Source organism: Chenopodium quinoa, unplaced genomic scaffold (assembly GCF_001683475.1).
Source record: "Chenopodium quinoa cultivar QQ74 unplaced genomic scaffold, ASM168347v1, whole genome shotgun sequence".
Lineage (NCBI taxonomy): Eukaryota > Viridiplantae > Streptophyta > Magnoliopsida > Caryophyllales > Amaranthaceae > Chenopodium > Chenopodium quinoa.
Window position 1 is genome coordinate 878415 of NW_018743389.1, and position 22025 is coordinate 900439.

At 35.9% G+C, this 22025-nt stretch overlaps 1 protein-coding gene across 1 annotated transcript; it reads right to left on the minus strand.

Moving 5' to 3' along the window:
- Positions 1–293: 293 nt before the first annotated feature.
- On the minus strand, positions 294–21524 carry LOC110738386 (DNA-directed RNA polymerase V subunit 1-like). Its single transcript, XM_021918768.1, is given in 21 exon segments — positions 294–923; positions 1018–1132; positions 1812–1945; positions 1948–2667; positions 3217–4827; positions 4928–5068; positions 5437–5610; positions 7408–7682; positions 8866–9020; positions 9257–9381; positions 9482–9557; positions 9911–10086; positions 10238–11995; positions 12097–12252; positions 12327–12485; positions 12933–13097; positions 14854–14907; positions 16548–16663; positions 17889–18015; positions 19531–19669; positions 21325–21524. Coding segments are annotated over 20 exon segments (6576 nt in total). The 5' UTR covers positions 19612–19669; positions 21325–21524; the 3' UTR covers positions 294–665.
- Between the last annotated feature and the right edge of the window lie 501 nt (positions 21525–22025).

Here is a 22025-nt window from a genome sequence, read left to right on the forward strand (position 1 = left end):
TTCTTGGTACTTGTTTCAATATTGGCAAAGGTTTAACTTCTTAAGACATTTTATAATCAAGTCAAGGCTACAAACGCTGTACAAAGATGAGAATAGTGCTCTTCAAGATCTAAGGTTATTGCATGATTGTAGCAGTCTGATAAATTTCAAAACAATTGCACACTACGAGCATGGAGGTTTAACATTCTGCAGCCTAACAAAGCAGTCCTGACACAATAACTTGCATACTCATCAAGGATTGTGGACAAACACGAGAATATTAACTTAGCTATTGACCTATCAATCAGTAGTAGTTGCATTATGGCATCAGCAGAGAGTGTTCCATTTCAACAAGACTGAAAGGCAACAAAATCTGGCAGCTGATACAGAAAGCTATCTCTAGAAAGAAAGGAGGCAACAGAGAAGTGAAAACTCATTCCTAGATGCCAAAACTTTACAGTCATGTACAATTAACTCCTAGCCGAAATAACTTCTAATTCTGTACAAAATTCACCAGGCATAAAGTTTTCAGAAACAGCCCCATGACTGCGCTTCCAAGGGGACCAGTAATGTAAGGAGAGCATTCAAAGCTAAAATCTTGGCTGAAAAACAGCTACTAATATTTAGTTATGTACACAAAATAAAGCAAGAATATTACCCATCAAAACAACCAACACTTAAAGGACTCAGGAGCTTGGTGGTAAAGGACTTGAAGGTGGGGGGCTTGCAGGCAAAGGGCTAGCAGGCGAGGGGCTAGCAGGTGAGGGATTACCTCCAGAACGAGGCCTTCTGAAATACTTGGACGTGAAGGACTCGGCAACTGAAGGGTACTTTCCCTTAACATAAGTCTCCAAGCACTTGATGTATGAGAAGTCCACATTCTGCCCATCCGTTGACACGACATAAAAGCAACGGCTTTCTTGGAAGTTGCTATGCTTTTTAACCTGCATATAGCAACATGAAAAGATTTTAGAAATTATTTAGACTTCATACAAAAATAAAAAAAGGATTTCAATAGCAAAAGCTACGTATACATACCGTAATAAAATCAACTCCAGCCCCAATTTTAGCCGCTTTATCAGGATGGTAGTTCAGCACATTGTCAATAACATATTTTTGATCATCAGGAGGAAGTGGTTCTCCATCATTACACCTACAAATTAATAATTGTAACACCATGGTAGTCAGTGAAAAAGGAAAGCTGAACAAATACAGAAATGCAATCAGATCCCCCCCCCACCCCCAATTACGTAAAATCCAACTACCTGCATAAATCATACAAACAGCCAGAAGAGACAAACCAGCACACCTACTCCTAGGTATTTTCAACTGATAAAACCAGAATTTATCATCAATAGTCCAGTTGTCACCATCAGAGTTTGCACCTTCCAGTACACCTCTGGTTTGAATATGTGAACACCCTCTACCATTCTTTCACACAGAAATGCAGATTTATACTTTGTTTCATTTTAGTTGACACATTTGCCAACACAGGATTTCAATTATCAATATATTCACTTATCGCCAGACAAAGTAAAAAAAAAAAAAAAAAAAAAAACAAAAAAAAACAAAAAAAAAAAACGATATTCATAAAATGAAGTCACAAAAAGCAAAAGAAAATAAATATCAAATTATCAATACTCCTAGGTGAGATGAATCTAACAAGACCGCATCACTTTTTTCAATAAATCACTGAAGGAACAAGGTAATATATAGAGCCTATGTCAAAACTTGTCAACTAATAAGAAACGGAGGACAATTATCATCCTCGCAAATTAAACTACGAAATGCATCAATCAATTAAATACAGTAGAGAAAAGTTGTAAATTTACCCAGACTGATGCATGATTCTTCGAATCGACTGCATAACCAATTCAACTTCAGATAGGACATCTTGCTCTTCAGCTGGAAATGAGTCCATTCTTTTTCTAGTAGCAGTTAGTGCCACACTGGCAGAATCATCATTTGGTCCCTTGGGGGTCGATTCTGGTTAGGGTTATGATTTTGATTCTTCCTGCTTTTCCACTCACCAGTGTTTGAGGAGCCCCAGCCACGACCACCTTCAGGCCGTTTTTTATTCCATCCAGACCCTCCGGGTTGTCCCCAAGGTGATTGTGAATCATCAGAATCATGAGACTTTTCACATGATTCCTTCTTCCAAGTTGAAGAATTTGGTTTCCCCCAAGAGTCCTGTTTCTCACTGTCCTTTCCAAAATTGGTCTCTTCAGAACCCCAACCAGATGAATTCCCAGACTGTTTTGACTTATCAGAACCCCCTTGATCAGCACTTGGCTGTCCCCATGAAGATTGGGACTTTCCCTCTCCTTTTTTAGCATCCCAGTTACTCAGACCGTCTTCTGCAGAGGCCTTGTCCAATTTTTCGTCACCAACACTTTCAGCATTACTCTTTGGTTGTCCCCAAGAGGATTTTGCATTGTTCTCTTTCTTCTGAAATTCCCAACTTCCAGACCCACCAGCTCCACTTTTCTTCTCTGACTTCCAGCTACCTGCAGCTTCATTGCTATTGTCCGACTGTCCCCAAGCAGATGCCTGCGGCCTGCCTTCCTTTTGAGACCCCCAAGAGCTGGAAACACCAGCTCCATTGGCTTTACCAGTGCCCCAGCCACCAGGACTTGTATTAACCTTGCCAGAACTCCACCCATCAGCACTAATACCAATGTTCTGATCCTGTTGATCAACTTTATCAGATTTCTTTCTTCATAATAAGACATATTAAAACAACACAAATTTATCTGCGTTAAATCTCCTAAATCATACTCGCCCCATTATTATTAAGTGACACAATAGCACTTTTCACGCACACTAAGGCATAAGTTTGACTATTAATATCTTTAATAGTGTATTAAGTAAAAATTATAGAGTTGATATTATGAAAATATAAATTAAGACTAGTCCAACAATATATTGTACAACAACATTAAACAATTATATATAAGTAAAAAAATTGAGTTAAAGCTGATATGTGAATAGTACAAAAGGTCAAACTGTACCACAAAAAAAGGTAGGAGTACTGTCAAATGAGTACATGATATATCAGCCATATAGGATTTACACCAAAAATTATGTTAGAAAAAAAAGCTTTGATCACAGAGACATCATGCAGTATACAAAATAAAATCAATGGGAAAAAATAAATAATTTAGGTTTAACTCTGCAAGATATAAAAGCAATTCAAATTTCAAGTGGTCTGTTGAACAAGTGAGGAAAATCCTTTACCTCTTTGCTATCATTATTGGTTGGGTCAACTTGCTGTCCCCAAGACTGAACATTGCTCCCTTTCTTTTTGGAATCCCAGCTTCTACCGGCTCCCTGTTGATTGAACTTGGAAGAACCCCATCCACCATCATTTTCGTCATTGTTCTTTTGCCAGGATGAATCTTTAGGCTGTCCCCAAGTCATTGCCTTGTTCTCTACAGATACCCCTTGGGAAACAGGGTGTTGGTTACCCTGACCAGAGCTCCAGCTACCAGACCCTTTATGACTTTTACCCCAGGGTTTTCCTTGTCTCGCACAATCTTGTTCGTTTGCATTATCATTAGTCCATCCGCCCGAACTTCCTTGATCACTCTTCTTCCAAGAATTGCCAACAGTTTGTCCCCATGTAGACTTCTTGACACCAACATTACTAGAAATATCCCAAGGCTGTTCATTGTCTTTCCCTACTCGAGAATCCAAGCCATTTGAATCCCCTTTCTTCTCACCCTTACCAGCCCAGTCATTACTTCTTTCGAACCCAGTATCCTTTCCTCCAGTAGAATCCCAGCCTTTAGAACTTGTAGGCTGATACTGTTCTGAATTTGATTTGTTTTCCTTGAGCAGTTTATCATTCCAACCACTTGTTCCTCCCAGGTTTCCAGAATCTCCCTGAGGATAATTTTTCTTCCAGCCAACACTATCAGTTTCTTTTGCTGTTTTACCCCAGGCTTTACAGGGTTCTTTTGAATTAGAATTACTCCAAGATTTTGATGCATCCCAACCATTTGCCTTAGATGAACTTTCAGGCTGCGGAAGATCCTTCTTTGGTCCCCAAGCTGACCAACCACCACCTTCTCCGGAGCCGGAAGCAAGATCTTTTTTGGAATCACTTTCCTTCCAGCCTGCATTTTCATCAGCCTCTTTGACTGCACCCCATGCAGATGAAGGTTGTTTTGGTTTAGACCCAGCCCAAGACTTTGAAGATTCCCAACCACCAGTTCTTGGTGAATCTTCTTGCTTGGACAGATCTTTCTTTGAACCCCAATTTGCCCAACCATCACCATCTGCTGAGCCAGAGCCACAAACTTCCTTAAGATCATTCTTGATGCTAGTGTCATTAGGCTCTATGACTGGTTGGCCCCAAGTAGGTGAAGGCTCCCCATGATTAGATCCACCCCAAGTTTTTGATGCATCCAATTCACCAGTCTTCGACAAATCTTCTGGCTGTGGCTGATTTTTCTTCGACCCCCACGAAGACCAACCATCAGACTTGGATGCATCTTCTAGCTGTGACTGACTTTTCTTTGATCCCCAGGAAGACCAACCACTGCCTTCTGCTGAGCCAGAACCAGTATCAGATTTGTTTGCATTCCATCCTATACCAGATGAAGGTATTGCATCCCAACTTGATTCACCTGCTCCAGGAATTTCAGAATCTAAACCCATTTCAATCGCGTCTTCAAAGACAGCCTTGTTTTCCTGTTCGGGGGATAGAGCTGGTTCCATGTATACATCCTTGTCAAAGTTGTCAATATCTTCACCCAAGCCCCCACTATCAACCTCTTTCTCATTTGCACTACTCATCAGATGAAGGAAGTTGTAAACATCAGTTGGTTTGTCAGCCAATTCAATCTGTAGGATTTGAATAGTGATCAGCAAAGCAATTGAATGAACCAACAAATGGTGAATATAGATTTTCAAACACACGTGAATTATAAACAGGACACAATACCTCTTTTGTGTCCCAGAGGAGATCGAACTTGGCACCAGTACCAATAGCAACACGCTTACCCCACGAGCATGATCCTACAATGCTTGCCAGAGTATCCACATGACACTTCTCAGAAGCTCTTTCAAAACACTTGCGCGGTGTCTGGCCAAGCAGGAAAAAAACATACACGACACAATATATTAAATATCATTAAAAGATCACTGATAATAAATACTAGTTACTCTCATTCATTATATAGGCCACATAGTGTAGTTTTATGTGTCATAAATTAACTTCATTCAAGGGAAAAAAATTCAGCATTGAACACAAATTTTCTAGATAATTCTCACTTCCTCGGATCAGCATTTGATGCAATGTTTAAAAAAAATTATCAAATACTCGTTAACTTTTAAATATCCTGATTCAAAGGATCCTTTTCTGCCTCAGCCATAAACAGCAATCGCCTTATATGATGAACTTGAGGAGTATCAAGAACTAAAAATAAAATTAAATAAAGTGAAACTTCTTACATATAGAGTTGCCTCAGTGAAAGGAATTTGAACATTCAGTGTTCGGCATAAAGTCTTTATTCCACTCGTATTGAAGCCAACCAAATTCCCTGCACACGTCATACTACTGGCCAACAGAAGCAGATGCTCTTTGAGAACACCTTTTGTGACCATAGTTACAGATGTTGAAAGGCGCTGCAATTACCAGAAAACAACAATTTAGCGAGTTGGTCAAACAACTTTTGATTTTTTTAAAGAAAACAGTAATGCTTCCTTGGTTCTTTTCTAAATTGCATCACTTACCAATGCACCGCTTGAAAATGCATTGATTCAATAGCTAATATCTTAAATTACTTAAATTTATAAAAATTTATAATAATATGATGTTATGACAATATAAAGTGAGACGAATCAACAAAGGAAGTAACATCTATTAACTATTACTAAAACAAAACATTGCTGACATCATCAACTCTTAAACTATCCTACGTGTCATTTTCACATTAAAAAATTTCCCTCCATTTTTATGTGTGATGTCATCATATATTTTTTTGATCTACAATATATATTTTTCAAACAAAAATTAATTGCCACTCTTTTTTACACAAATGATAAAAACTGTATTTTTATGCATAATAATAAAATCATTTAAATCGTGCAACGCACGAGTCTAATCTAGTTAAAGCACTATTGCTTACTCTACTTTTGGATGACAGCCTATATCTATCAAACTATCATAAGTTTGTCACACATCACAACATTTGCTGTACTGTTACATGAAATATGTCTAGTGTCCACGGCAGAGGAACCAAGCCCTCTAACATCAATATTTTGAAGGTCCCTAATGACATAGAAACACATAGACAGACACAAACATTGAATTCACAGATCAGGCAGTGCAAGCAATTTAGATTTATAAGAATATAATTGCAAATACAAAAGTGATTGCCTACTACTCGTAAATATTAGCAAATGTTATGCACGAAAATAGAAAACCTAAGGTTAATGAAGAGAGAGAGACTTAGGTATCTCCACAATCAGATATATATCTTCAAGTAAATTTGTGCAAAATCAGAAGCTTTTAGATAATGAGTAGAGTCGCCGCCTCAGAAAATTGAACACCAGTCTCAGATCATTTTGACAATTAAGAGTAAAACCATGCAGCAACATCTAATTACCTAAAGTTGTGCCGATGCATAGATAGATAGAGTTCACATCGGTGTGAACCCATACAAAAGAGGTTCACCCCAAACATAATATTGGCAAAGAAAAGAAGAATTATATGGACTATTTCCACAAAATTAGATCAAATTTGGTAAGTTTATCCTAAGAAAGAAAATTAATAATAACTACATCAACTCAGAACATTGTCAACAAGGATATATATAAATAAAATTTTATAGCTAATGATAACTAATACACAGGTTGAATCCACACGCATACAGAGTCAAAGTTACTAAGCATGACGATGAACACAACATTGCTAGGTAATACAAAACAAGCTGAAAATTTGTTGACCAACGGGATAAAATTAACAAACAGTACCTGCTTCCAACAAGATGATAAACCAAAGAGCAAAAGGCGCATATCTAAATGCAAATCCAGCCCAAACCAAAACAACCAGGGCACAAAACAATCTCATAGCCAAAAATCATGATATAAAAAGCTGAATTCTAATCTCAAGGGATCTTTGAAGCTGGAGACATAGTAATACGGGGCAGCTCATTTTCCCTTTTGCTACAAAGAAGCATGTCAAGTCACAGGGCCCTTATACGAAACTCAAAGATGTTGGTAGTAACCGACACACTAAGCTTCAATGTATCAAGACACGATTTTTAATCAAATCAAATGGGTATCTATATTCCAAAAGAAACTTTTTTAAAATCAACTGGAGCAAGATGCAGTCTATATCATACCAATATACAAAAAATGTTTAGAAGATGGAAATAAAGCAATACAAGCAAGTAGTCATGGATAATCAGTTGAAATTACCTGCACTGCCTGATCAAAGGCACAGGATATTCCAAATAGATCCTGGATTTGCTTTATTGCGTATGGAATAGAGCGCCTTGTATCAATCAGATGAAATACAGGTAGACAACAATCCAGTACAATCCTCCACGCATCACCACTTTGCCTGACAGCTGTCTTCTCCAGAGCCACCTCCACAGCTAACTCACCCTTTGTACTGCTACAGGGACTCTGTACCCAAGTTGTAGTGCCTGGACTAATCCAGGTAATATTGACAGTGGAAATTCGAGGATCACCTGCAAAACAAAACAAAACAAAACAAATTTCAAGATTTACTAAATTTATCCCATCTCCTGGAGAAAATTTGAGAGAAAGAACACGTATAGCAGCCCCCACTCAGTGCAGAGGCAGTATCTAATTCAGATTTCCATGTAACAATGTTCTGATTCTCTTAGAAGGGAAAATTTCATTACAATTATTGATAAGAAAGTACATCAGAATAGGGCAAGTCTTCCATAATAATGCAAAAAGGAGCTCCATACCATCAAAACCCTCTCTTTCAACTCATCCCGAACCAAGGTTAAAAACCATGCAAAGAAAAGAAAAGAAAACTAAAGATTCCACATCTTTCAACTCCTTCATTTCACCCAAAACTAAGGAACCAATTAAACCAGGTATCATTTACACAAACACAATCAGTGTTATGTTACATTACAACCTCATCTGCACACTTACACCCAGTAAAATTATGACTGTTATCCTATGCTTAAAACCTATATCCTTTTATCACAAATTCGGTGCCAGCACCTTTTACAGTAAAAACAAATTTTTCACTCTTCTAAATGATTTCACTCCCTAAATCAGTCTAACTTGTAAAGCTAGTAATTTCCACTATAACCATCATAAAATAAAGGTCAAAACTCAAAACTGCATGGGTAATCCACACACAAGTGTTGGACAAGTGAGTACCTATTGCAGACAAAGTAATCAATCCATATTTCGTTTTTACAAAGTGATACCAGCTTTACATAACCGAGGAAAACATAACTAGTAAAAGTGGAAAATATTCCATAATATTGCAGCTGAAAATCAGAAGATGCATGAAACCAGTTAAGTGTTAAAGCAAGAATATATCTCCTTATTACCAAAATATCATTCTTCTAGAAGCTTACAGTCCTGTTCTTGACCAATAAACTTACTACCATCACCTACACAAATACACAAATCTTATACAGCACAACTTACCGCTAAAAAAACACAGTTTCTAAGATACAGATTAAACTCCCCACAATTGAGCGACAAAAGCATTGCTATTACAGCATACTTAAGCTACCATAATTGGAAACAGAAATGACATTCACTGCAGTACAGAAGTTAAACATGGGGACAAAACATTCATACCACAAGAAAGCAACTCAGTACAAATAGAATTTATTAAGCAAATTCTGAAAATTTCCCCAAATTAAGTAAAAAAAGTACCTTTAATAATTGTGTCCAATAGAACTGGACAGATCATATCAGCCATGATATGTTTTGTTCTTTCCAAATCAGAGTCAGGCATGTCTTGCCAATAGAATTTCAAACATGGCATGTCAGTCCATTTGCTATCAGAATGGTTGAAGAAGCAACATTCACTGCCATCAGAGAATAAAGAGACATTTAGAAATCAGACCTATCAGAAGCATTCGCAATCATCACATAGCATAAGCAGGGGATCATAATTGACACAGTTATTATGACTCAAAATTATTATGCACTATATTATCCACGAAATTTATTATGAATAACAATCATCAAATTATCACCGTCAGAACAATCAGATACTACACTGCAAAAAAAAACAAGAAGAAGAAACATGGCATGAACCTACCTTACAGACAAAAGTATCCTCTTAAAATGATAACCATATTTCTTCTTCTTACGTAACATGTTTACTTGTTCTTCACATTTTTGTAAAATGTCACGCATACCAATGCCTGATGACTTTAGCAAGCCCTACACAACATAAAACTTGTCACATGATTGAAACCTTTCCAGAAGGAAAACTAATGTTTACAAAGTCAATAAGGAATAAGAGGGTAAAAAGTCTACAAACCGCATTGAGATGAATATGACCAACAAGTCCTGTGTCCATTTCACAACTTTCAGGTTCAAGCTTTGGCCGCTTGTACCTGTATGGAGTGATCCCATAAGCATTCAAGCAGCATAAAAACAGATAAAATATATATGGAATGTAAAGCATCTATTGCGACTGTAAAGAACAAACATTCAACAACATAGCATCACTCATTTTAATATACTAGAAAGACTTGGATCATACAATAAATCGACATATTAATTTTGCAAGTACATCTGTACATGAATGATTGAAAATTTGAATCAAACATAATTAGTTAAGAAAATTACTTATGGACCAAGGGAAAGAGTACTGAAGAGATATGGCATCATAAATTTCTTAACAAGGCATAACAACACCACCATATAGAATTCTTATACCCAAAAAAAGGTGGTAAAAGAAACTTACTCAATTGATAGCTCAATTGCAGCATCTCTGAGGCTAACCTTTTTCAAATGATTTTTTACCAGGCATGATGCATTTTCTTGACAATACTTCCTACCACAACAACAATCATTCAGATATAATATAACCCGTCGATCATTATTATCATTCCTGAAATTCGCACGGCAGAACAATATTTCCTGGTACAAGTAAGATGAATCAGCAGCTAACAAACAAGGAATAAGAATTAAAATAGAAATTCATCAAGTAAATATACACCATAAGCTAGATTAACAATCTAAAGTCAATATTTTCTTGTTAGTAATAACTAAACAGACAATGAAAGAATACCTTCATCATATCCCAAGAAGAATTACTATTTGGAGAAGAGTCCAGAACAGCCTTGTAAGCAGGATTTGACATGGCAGTTGCTGCCAAAACTCCAACAGGCTCTCCAGCAGGAAACAAATTCTGGGATGCCATCCCTCCAATCCCATATTCAAATTGAATGACAGAATTACTGCTGATATTTCTAACGGTGCCATCATAGCAAATGACAACATCTCTAAGAACTGCCATCAAATTCTTAAACAGTGTTCCAGGCTCAGCCAGTCCTTTTGATGAACGGACAATTACCTCCCTGGTAGCAATAGAGTGAACTATCTCTTCATAAGGATCCAGGCCATGGAAGAAACAACTCGTTACAAACCCAAACTCCTCTGAAGGATGCGAAGTTGCATATGGGTACTTTTGTTGAAAGAGACTCGCCACTTCCTCCACCAGTCCACTAGAATAAAACTTCCTTCTATCAGAAAGCTGCAGTCCCAAAAACCCGATTTGCTGAACAATTTTATCAATTGCAGAGTCACTCCTAGAATCAATCAGATTTCCAAGTGCTGAAGATATAAGAATAAAATTTCCAACTGGGGATTTGAGCTCCCGAATATGATTTTCAAATTGCAGCTGCACTAGTTCATTGAAGGATGATCTTAGCTGCATTAACAGGGGTGAAAGATCTTGTAAATTCCTTTGAATATTTTGCAACTCGGATTTGGGGAAAAAAAAATCATGCAGCCCCACACTAAAACCCTCAGAAAACAAATTTTCCATCAAAAGGGGTTGCAAAGAGTCAAAAAAGTTCAAAGCATCTTTCGGGCTTTTGTTAAAGAACAATGACGTGAGAACGTCACTAATGACTGATGCCACAATATCCCGATTGAAGTCTAACTTTAATACTTCACTGTCATGTATCAACAGTCTATCGCCATGACATTCAAAGTGGGTAGGTAAAGCCGTCTGTAAAACTTGCTGAGCAGTCCAAAGAGGACCAGAAGAATACACTTTCTCTTTTTTTGAAATTGAAGGACATGCTTTCCACAGAGCAGGAGATGGCAAAAGATTAGAGGCATACATAGCCAATTGGTTAGCCGATGCTCTGTCAAGAAAATGAACCTTAAACATAGTCTTTAAAGACAACAGAGAATCAGTAGATAGCTGCAAGTTCAAATTTCCATTATGTGAACTCAGCAACTGTTTCTCAACAGAGAACAGTTCCAAAACTTCAGCCCTAGCAGAAAGCGACTGGGGATAAAATAAATGAACACAATCCCCATCAAAATCTGCAGCCAGAGGACCACACATCAGAGGGTTTATTTTAACCACATGATCTTCGTGAATATACACACGCAATGCTTGAAGAGAATGCTTATGAGTAGTAGGAGGTCTATTAATGAAAACTATATCCCCATCCATAATCCTCCTATGAACAACTTGGCCAAGTCTAAGGAACGTATGCCCCTTAGAACCCTCCCTCAACGAATACGTTGACAACCCATCCCTAAAGGTGAGGCACAAGTTGTTATCTACCAGATTTTGAAGGTACTGTATATTATGCACGTTCACTCTCTCTTCAAATGTCATTTTTTGGGCAATCTCACAGGGCACACCAACTTCATTTACAGCCCTGTAAGCATCACCGGTGATGACAGACCTTGAAGAGAAACCAGACCCTTTGCTTATAAACAAGGTTTTCATTTTGTCGACCCAAGCTTTTGAAGTGTTGTTGCCTTCTTTGCTTACCCCGTACCGGTTGTCACCATCACGAGCAGCCTGCCAAAAATATTAATGCCTGTTAATAAGTAAATCTGTATGCTCCCGATAATAAATAGCTCATGCAATTTAAGTAAAACTATGGGCATTACAAGTTATACCTTTCCAGTGCCTCTGACTTGGAGATACTGTGAAACAGCAACTTGCAAATCGTTGGCTTCAACTTCATGCGACTCGAAATTGGGTTCACCAGATCGAGAGCTCCTAATAACCTCGATTTGCCTGAGAACTTTCTTCATCATCGCTGAGCAAAGATCCTAAAACATCACAAGGCAACAATTATAACAGGTTGTTAAGTATCCAAATGTCATACAAATATAGCACAACTCACTGATGACATAACGCTGACTCCATCTGATACATCTGGAACAGATAAGCAGTTAGGAGGAACAGGTACATAGCGCAAAATGTACCCCTCTTGCGGGATGTATCCTTTCTTTGCAAGCTTTCTTCTTGTATCTTCAGGTAATTTTTTCAACATCGCTAGAACCTGATTAGGTGTGACTAGATGGATGAGAAAATATTACTAAACTCCAGGATGCAAAGCAATGGATAGGTTCGGGGAAGGGGGGCACACTTAGATAATCAAGATACACATAAGATAATTTTGAACTCTATTTTGATTATTACTTGATTAGACAAAGAGTGTTGGTACATAAGAAAGAATAACATAAAACATAATAAAAAATATTGATGGGTATTAACAAATTACTGAAACTCAGTCAACCAACCATCAATTATGATTACATTATCGCAATACTGGAACCAACATACATATGAACTGACAAAGATCATAAGCTTCGAGGACATCAACACTTAACACAGGAAACTTTTGATGTCATTGTAAGTAAATAACAAATCAAACAGCACAGTGGCATCTGTAACCCATATCTTTTGAGTAAGTTCCAAAGACAGCAAAAAATTATGGGAATCAAACCTCAGAAGGAAGCAGCGTCCTAGCACAACCATCCCCATATCTGTAACCATATCTTTCAAGAAAGTTCCAGCCATCTTGCACTCTTGATCTGGTTGGTATTCTCAGCTCAAGGAAAAAAGCCCCATCACTGTTCTTGATATCTTTAATCGATACACTGCAGGCTTCCTAAGAAAAAATCGAACCACAATGAAGTTAATACAAACAAAAAACAGCATATATAAAACTTTTAAACAAAAAAAATAAATAAAAACACACACAAAACAAACAAAAACACATGGTAAATACACAGATTTCTCCACACACCATTCTGAAGAGTCCAAATAAACAAAGCTTACAGCGATCGAGCGCGGGGGGGGGGGTGGTGAGAGGGGTTTAAGAGAAAATGTTCAAAACTCCAATTGCATTGCAACAGTAAAATGGCAGGTCCAGATATAGCATACAGCAGGGTCAATTTTTAATTAAAAATGAACTTACAACAAGAATTGTAGTCATGAAAATTTGTCGACTTAAGACTTTTTCCTATATACTAGAATTGAAGACAGGAAAATTTGTTCACTTGAGACTTTTTCCTATGGTGCCTATTTTTTCATAAATTGGACCATGATATGTAATTAAACAAATAATGAACAAATCATTTTAAGCTCAATAGTTTTAAGCATTAATTAATATCTGCATTCATTTTGTAATAACAGACAAAGTAAAGTAATTTAATGACCTATAAGCATTCATTACAGCAAAAGTTTATATAAGCCTCTTAAAAGTTTCTAACTTACAATTCTTATGTAAATTAGTAGTAAAAAAATGTCTCGTTACAAAATTCATGAGAAACATAGCCAAAGCATTTACCCCTCTGATTTCTTATTGCAGACTCTTGTTTCTAGGAGAGTTTAGTGGGTGTAAGAAGATGGATTAGGCAAGAAAGTGTATGTATAAAAGGTAGATGGTTCTATAAAAGTTGAATGTAAGGTGAAAAATAAGGTGTGAATTTTGTAGGATAAGGGGGTAAGTAGAAAAAAAAAGTGTAAATATTGTAGAATATGGGGATAGAAAAGTTGGACAATATGAATAAATAACACAGCCAGCACAGGACCCCCCTCCCTTCAACATGAATTCACCACTGCAACAGTAACTATGAACTTAATCACTTCCCTTCAGAAGTCATGACTCCCACAACTGACCATCTTAAGTCTTAACTCAGAAAGCCATTGATAACAAAAAAAGGATGTACCTCGAAACAACGGTCACCGATAACCAAAAAAAGGGGTCCCTTTCAAACTACAACACCAACACCTTTTGTTTTCGAGCTGACCATAAAGGTTCATTAATTATAGGTGAATTGTAAAATTATAGTATTCTATTTTACTTCTACATTAGAATGTACTCCCTCCGTCCTATAATTTCGTGCCTGTATTCCTTTTTGGGTGTCCCAAAACGTTGTGCCTACTTCTAAAAATAGCATATAATTATTACTTACTTTTTATCTTTCCCATACAAAATACACATATACCCAAAAAATCATTACTTTCTTTTTCTCTTTTTCATACAATATTCTCTACTTTTTATTATTCCCATACAATATTCTCTACTTTTCATCTTTCCAATATAATATTCCACTACTTCCACCATTCTCCTTAATTACTGTGTTTTTTGAGAAATAGGCACGAAATAATGGGACGGAGGGAGTACAATAAATAAATGCACTCTGTTCAAAGTTAACCCAACTAAATATGTTCAATAATGATATTGATCCTAACGCCAGAAGAGGGGGGGGGGGTACCAGCAATCCAGCACTAGCTTCAAAATGTTATCATCCAATTTGCTTATATTTCGAATTTTAATGATAACATATAGAGCATAAGTTGTAAGTTTGTCACACAATTTTTAAAAAAACAAGAAATATATACAGAATGTGAATACTTACATCACAACATGCTGACAATAATTTCTCCGCAACACCATTGTTCTTCACTGGGAACTGGAAAGATATACAACAAGCAAACAAGAGAAAGATCAAAGAGGATTGAGCCTATTCATACAATGCAACATATAACATGCAATGCAAGAGCTTAAGCCAAAGTTTAATAACATTCTAGCAGTTTATTATTGGAACAAGCAAAAATGTTCGCAATGAAAACTTAAATCATTTTGAAAATTGGCGGCAAAAAACTAAAATTCACATAGCAAAAAACAGAACAATACAATATCACACTATCGTGAAATTGAACAAAGGCAGAAACTGATTATGGATTATTACGTACATACGCAGAAGAGCCAAATCTTATTTTACTATGGAAAATATAGTTAACCGTTTATGACATTACAATTCCTTATTAATTGGTTGTTCAATTGACCTCCAAATAAATGTGAAGTATAAATTCCACGAAGAAATTCGATGAACTGTTTGGTTGGAATTGGCATAGGAACTTCTGTTACAATTCACACATAATGGCAGACGCTGCTTACCTAGCTCCCTCAGGAAAGTAGACTTTCCCCCAAGAATGCAGAAGCCCTTCTTATGATCACCCAAACTATTATACACACATCACGGAAAGGATAGCTCCAAAGAAATTGCCAATTCATGGTAATTGCAACTTTCTATGTGTAACCAAATAGCTACTTATTACTCTTACATATACTTCCTTTGTTTATTTTTACTAACAACGTTTCTTATTTTCACGTTTGCAGATGCATAACTTCAACCATTTATATCTTTAATTATACATTTGAAAATATTACACTTCCTCCATTCTTTTTAGTTGCATTACTTTCCTAAAACGGAAGTTTCAAATTAGTTGCATCCCTTTCCTTTTTAGTTAATAAACTCTTTCTATCTCACTCTTAATCACATCGAACCATTTATATATTCTCTCTCTCTCATCTCCAGAATTGCCTAGGAGTCCGCAATTTGCAAAGAATCTAACAAAAAACGGAGGAAGTAATAAATTTTAATAAAGCAGACATTGAAATGATTCTAACAAGATCTCACACAGCTATATTTTTCATCAAGTATAAATCACAAAATTCAAGTTGAGTATGTGAATAGTAAGCACTATTGAAACGTTGCGGGTAATTAAAAACGAAGGAAGTATTGCCACCAATCTAGTACCTATATCACCTTACATGTGTGTAACCTTAACACTTAGAATCTACGACTATCGATAATGTGAAGTATTGCAGCATCAAGAAATGATATCTATCAAATGAAACCATGATATTATGTAAAGAACTGAAAATAATGTCAGATCAACATTAAAGTGAAAGAAAGCATTTAATGAAGAAATAGCAGCCCACAAGCCCACTCCATCTACAGATGCTTTAACTTATTCAAATTACTATTAACTAAAAAGAGTAAGAAAATCCTAACAGGGGTAATGGTATGAAAGTAAGACAGTGTAATAAAATCTTTTTAACAAAAAGACAGTGATGAGTTATGTCATTAACGATATTATAATCATTACTCCAGCAGTGTCCAGCATTATTTATCAGAATAAAATTACTTTTGCAACACCACTGATCTACAAAACATTTGCTTCAATTATTTCAACTTCATACCTTTTCTTCACAAAAAAAAAAAAAAAAAAAAAAAAAAAAAAAAAAAAAAAAAAACCTTCATACCTTATTTGACTTCATCTTTAAACACTTGAGGCACACTAAGCTCAACAGACGTTTTAATTCGCTGACATGAGATGGGTGGTAGATAGGTATTGGCAACTCAATATAGCCGAAGTGACCTGAAAATAAAGTATTGATAATAAGTAACCACCTTATATCTTCGAGATGTGACAGACAATGAAAAACCAAACCAGATAGGATACTGATGTAGCTAAACTGATTTAAAAGAAGGGAAATCAGCCACCGCATTTTGCTCATCTTCCTTCGTTTTTGTTTTAACCACAAAGAAAAATCAAGTATAGTATAAAAGAGGGCAAGGTGAACAATGAGGTAAAAATAGAATATAGTAATTTAGTGAAGAAGTAAACATTCTAACTTCTAAGACAAATCTTGATGACTGAAATGATGAATCCTTAATAGGCATTAGTAAACCCATTACTCACCGGCAGATAGATTTGTCGGTGGGGTTTGTTGGAGAATTAAAAATTATAGAAAAGTAGTAGGGTAAAAACTAAAGGATATGAGCGGAGAAAATAAATTTTTAAAATAATAATTAAATAAGACAAGATGTCCAAAATAATAAGTGATGCACTAAAAAAAATGGCCGATTTAGAGAAGTGATGCACTTAAAAAAAACATAGGGAGTATTTCAATTCAAGGCTAAAGTGGGAAGGACGTTATAGGTTACAAAAGCTTGGCCATAATTACACTAGTAAGTTAATAAAATGATTACAAAGAGGATCTTTAAGACTTCAATGCTGTTATAAAACAAAAAAGTGTTTTTTATGCTACAGGTGCCTTTCAAGTTGCTATGATTTAGCTTTATAAAGTATATATTATAGTTAGTATGTTGGCTACTGATTTTGATGTTTTTGTTATTTCTCATGTTAAACGAGTAGGCAATTCGGTAGCCCATCTAGTAGCAAGATGGGATACCGATGATAGTTCCGAACTAGTATGTATGAACTCTTTCCCCCATGACTTTGGCGGAGCTTGATTTGCAATAATAAGCTTACTAACTCGTTTCCCTCAAAAAAAAAAAAAAAAAACCCTTCAGGAGAGCATATCAGTCGCCCTAAATATTGATAGCCGGAGCTTGATTTGCAATAATAAGCTTACTAACTCGTTTCCCTCAAAAAAAAAAAAAAAAAAAAAAAAAAAAAAAAAAAAACCTTCAGGAGAGCATATCAGTCGCCCTAAATATTGATAGCCGGGCAAGGTCATTCACAGCAGCATGCCTTCAAGTAACCACTATTCAGTTATACAAGATAAGAGACATTAAATAAACAATTTTTCTCCTACTTCCATCAAATTTTTATTTTAACAAAAGAGGATATGTTTTACCTTCACACTTTCCGGGTTCTGCAGTACCACAAGACTCGCATTTACCCATTTCCAAAGGTAAGCCAAGAAAAGGATTTGCCAACTGACTAGCATGACTAATTGGACAATCGCTGATGGAAGACGTTCGCTGCAAGGTGAAGGGGGGGAAAAACCTCATTATGCATAACATATAATAGATCAACTACATATAGATTTGGGCAACAATGTGTCATCCTTCAAAGAAATTAAATACCATCTTCCGGAGATTAGCTGCAACTAGCATTTTTAAAAAACTCCAAGGCATCTGAGACCCTCTTAAAGAATAATATAACTAACTCATAAATATTCAGAAGCAAAGAAGAATATATGAACTGAAATTATTAGCCAAGTCATAATCAGAGAAACATGGGAGAAGCAACAGCCACCATCAAACAGGATGGCTGAAATAGGACATGATGATGAGGGAGGGAGGAATTGGAGCACTGCACACGTCATAATATAACAGCAATTCAACATAAATTGGTTGGGACAAACAAGTGAGAAAGAACACATACAAAAAAAGTTGTAAAGTGTCACTCTCCATACTATAGTAGTAGCATCATTTTTCTTTCTTGCTTGAAGTGAAAATCATACTCCCTATGTCACAAATTATCTTTTCTTTATGGGGTGTGAGGATGTCCACAAATAATCTTATTGTTACTTAATATGAAAATTTAACCCATTTATGCGATGTTGGCACCTTCACTAACTTCTTTCTCAAACTCAACGTCATGTAGGTCCTTTTACCCACTAACTATCTTTTAATCAGTTTATTTATTCTTAGACCCCATATCCACCAAAACATCTACTCACCCTTCTAATTCCCTTATTATGTGTATTGGAGGACAAAGGGAGTACTACTCTCTAAAATATTCAACAGGGGGTGGAAGGGAGAGAAAAGCATACGATTAGTCGGTTAGTGGAAATTTTCGCATTATTAAATATCTACTAGGTGACCCCAGACATTGCCCCCTCTCCCTCATTGGAATAACTCATAAAATATCAAGCACCTCTTAGTCTTCACCTTGAAATTAAGCTTCATTTAATTTCAACAACCTACAAGTATCTTTATTTAATAGAAGACAGATATATGATTGGATCCATAGTTAATATACTTGTACCATTAGTCCATTAGTACACAAGAAAAAACAAAAATTTTGATGTGTAGCAGATTATAACCAGAAAAACAAGAAACTGTAGTTGTCCATCTCTTGCACAACCACCATATACAAATCATATAATGTGCGGATATAAGTACACTTCCATGCCAATTAACCAAATATATTACACTCTTTACGCTTCAAAAGAAAGGACTCCCTTTTTCGGCACTAGGTTGTACATTTGCTTTTGTAGAGGCTTGATTTCAGCAGGAAACTAAAAAAGATTTCCATTTTACAAATCACAACCTAAATGAAGCTAGACAGCAGGATATGCCCAAACTAAGAAGCTAATACAGAGCAACGATAGTACTTTATAAAACCACCAGAGAGCAATGAAAATAGATACAAGACATTGATAAAGAAAAATATATACGAAGTATACAAACCGACCAAACTAACTAGCAGCATTGCAATATCATGACACACATAAAGCATGTGACAGAAAAATTGAGCTGCCTACTCACAATTTCATGATCGCTTGCAAGGCCGAACTTAATTCCAATCAACTCCCCATCAGGAACAGTTGAAGCCTCACTTTCCTCCATTTTTGAAAGAACAAGAAATTTGATTCAACTTATGGTGGCATACAAGAGAAAGGCACTCCTGTGGAAGAACATCGACGTATACAATAATGAGTGAGCACATGTGATTATATCATAACAGTTTAACAGCATCTTTGAAAACAAGGTATTCCTAAACTATGTGACCTTTTTTCAGTTCTCACAAAACAATAAAAAATGAAAAATAAATAAAAAAAATAAAAAAAATAAAAAAAGAAAAAAGAGCAAGGTGTCCTTGATCCAAAAACCATGTTCATTTGACAAAATTACACACTTCTAATTAAATTAACGATTGATGTATGAAGAACCTCCTCGGAGAATGGATTAATCCAAAAACAAGACACATTGGTGTAACCTAAGTTACTCATGACTCTTCATTGCCCTCATGTGGCCATGCCGAATACTCAACATGGGTAAGAGAATATGCAAAGGACTTCAATTCGGACTAAGATCATACAAAATTTCATGAAATGGTCTTGTCTAATACTTCAAGCTGGGTCAAAGTGACATACACAGTATCACCTCATCCAAAGCCCAAAATACTAGTTCGTACAAGACAAGGTGATTTCTACAGCCAGGATTATTTCAACCAGTCATAAAAAATAAAAAAAAAAATAAAAAAAAAAAAGAGCAGGGTGTCCTTGATCCAAAAACCATGTTCATTTGACAAAATTACACACTTCTAATTAAATTTAACGATTGATGTATGAAGAACCTCCTCGGAGAATGGATTATTCCAAAAACAAGACACATTGGTGTAACCTAAGTTACTCATGACTCTTCATTGCCCTCATGTGGCCATGCCGAATACTCAACATGGGTAAGAGAATATGCCATTAGAGGACTTCATTTCGGACTAAGATCATACAAAATTTCATGAAATGGTCTTGTCTAATACTTCAAGCTGGGTCAAAGTGACATACACAGTAACACAGTATCACCTCATCCAAAGCCCAAAATACTAGTTCGTACAAGACAAGGTGATTTCTACAGCCAGGATTATTTCAACCAGTCAACAGATAGCCCAAGAAAACAAAATCTCCCATCTTAGGAAACAAAACCAATAATGAGACTATCAACAAATCAATCTCTTAGCTCCAGCTCCGCTTCGCCACAAATACTCACGAAAACGGACATATTGACCATTATTTTACTCAAGACCAAGCGCTAAAAAGATAAATCACAAGAAACAAATAACTAGGGCAACCCACATTTATCTCCATGTAAAACTACTATTCCTCCATACTAACAAATTGCCAAATTTTTACCAAAAGGGCACACAAAGACCCAATGAAAAAAGAAAAAAAAATCCCATTTAAAATTTCCAACCACGGTGCAGTGGCTCTTTAACTTCGCCATTAAAGCATTTCAATCAACTTTTCCAGAAAAGAACAAAACAAAAATAGAACATTTTTTTCTAAAATCACATAAAAATACGAAAATTTTCAACCCAAAAAAGCAAAATCAAGACAACATTGTTTGTACAAATTTCCCAACAAAATATACTAGAAATTGAATATAAATACACATGCAAAATCACAATCAAAAACATAAATTACAGTAAAACACAAACAAGCGCAGATGATCCCACACCACTGAGAAATTCCACATGAAAAACCCAAAATGTAACACTAAAATGAGTAAATAAATCAAACACCAAAAATTAAAAAGAATTATTGAACATATTAAAAGACTTACCAAAATCAGAACACAGTGCTGATTATCCGTGTTCAAGAACAAATTAATTTAGCGAAATGAGAGTGTAAAACCCTAAAATTACCCCCAAAAAACCCCCAAATTCACGAATTTCGGAAGCGAATTTCGGAGGAGAGAGAGTGAAGACGAAGGAGGAGAGAGAAATGGGGGTTTAAGCTTTTGGTTGTACATGCAGTAAAACCAAATAGAGTGAGTCGTTGAGGTAAAAAAAAATAATTAAAAATAAAACATGGGTTTTATGAAATGACTATTTTACCCTTATACCAATTTTCTCTCTCCTCAATCAGTACTGTACAAACTATTTGTGTGGGGTCCACTCCATACTCACAGTCTGTTGCTGAGTGGTGTACTTATATTTTTTGACTTGCGAAATTACCAAAATGGGGCTTGTATTTTTAAATTTTTTTAGATGGTTTTGTAGGATGGTTAGGGGTATTATTGGAATTTGGGGGAGTTAAAGGGGTATGTGCCACTTTGATAAAAAGCCAAAAAAGGATGAAAAGGAAAAAATTAATTTTTTGAAAAGTTTGGCACAATTCTAAATTCTTTTAAAGGAATGATAGAGCAATGAACAAGTAGAAAAATATTGTTACGGTTAAATTTTTATTGCATTCACTATAATTCACAATGGTGAACTTTTTTATAGGCAAAATATTGTCATACAATTATTTGCACAATTGTAC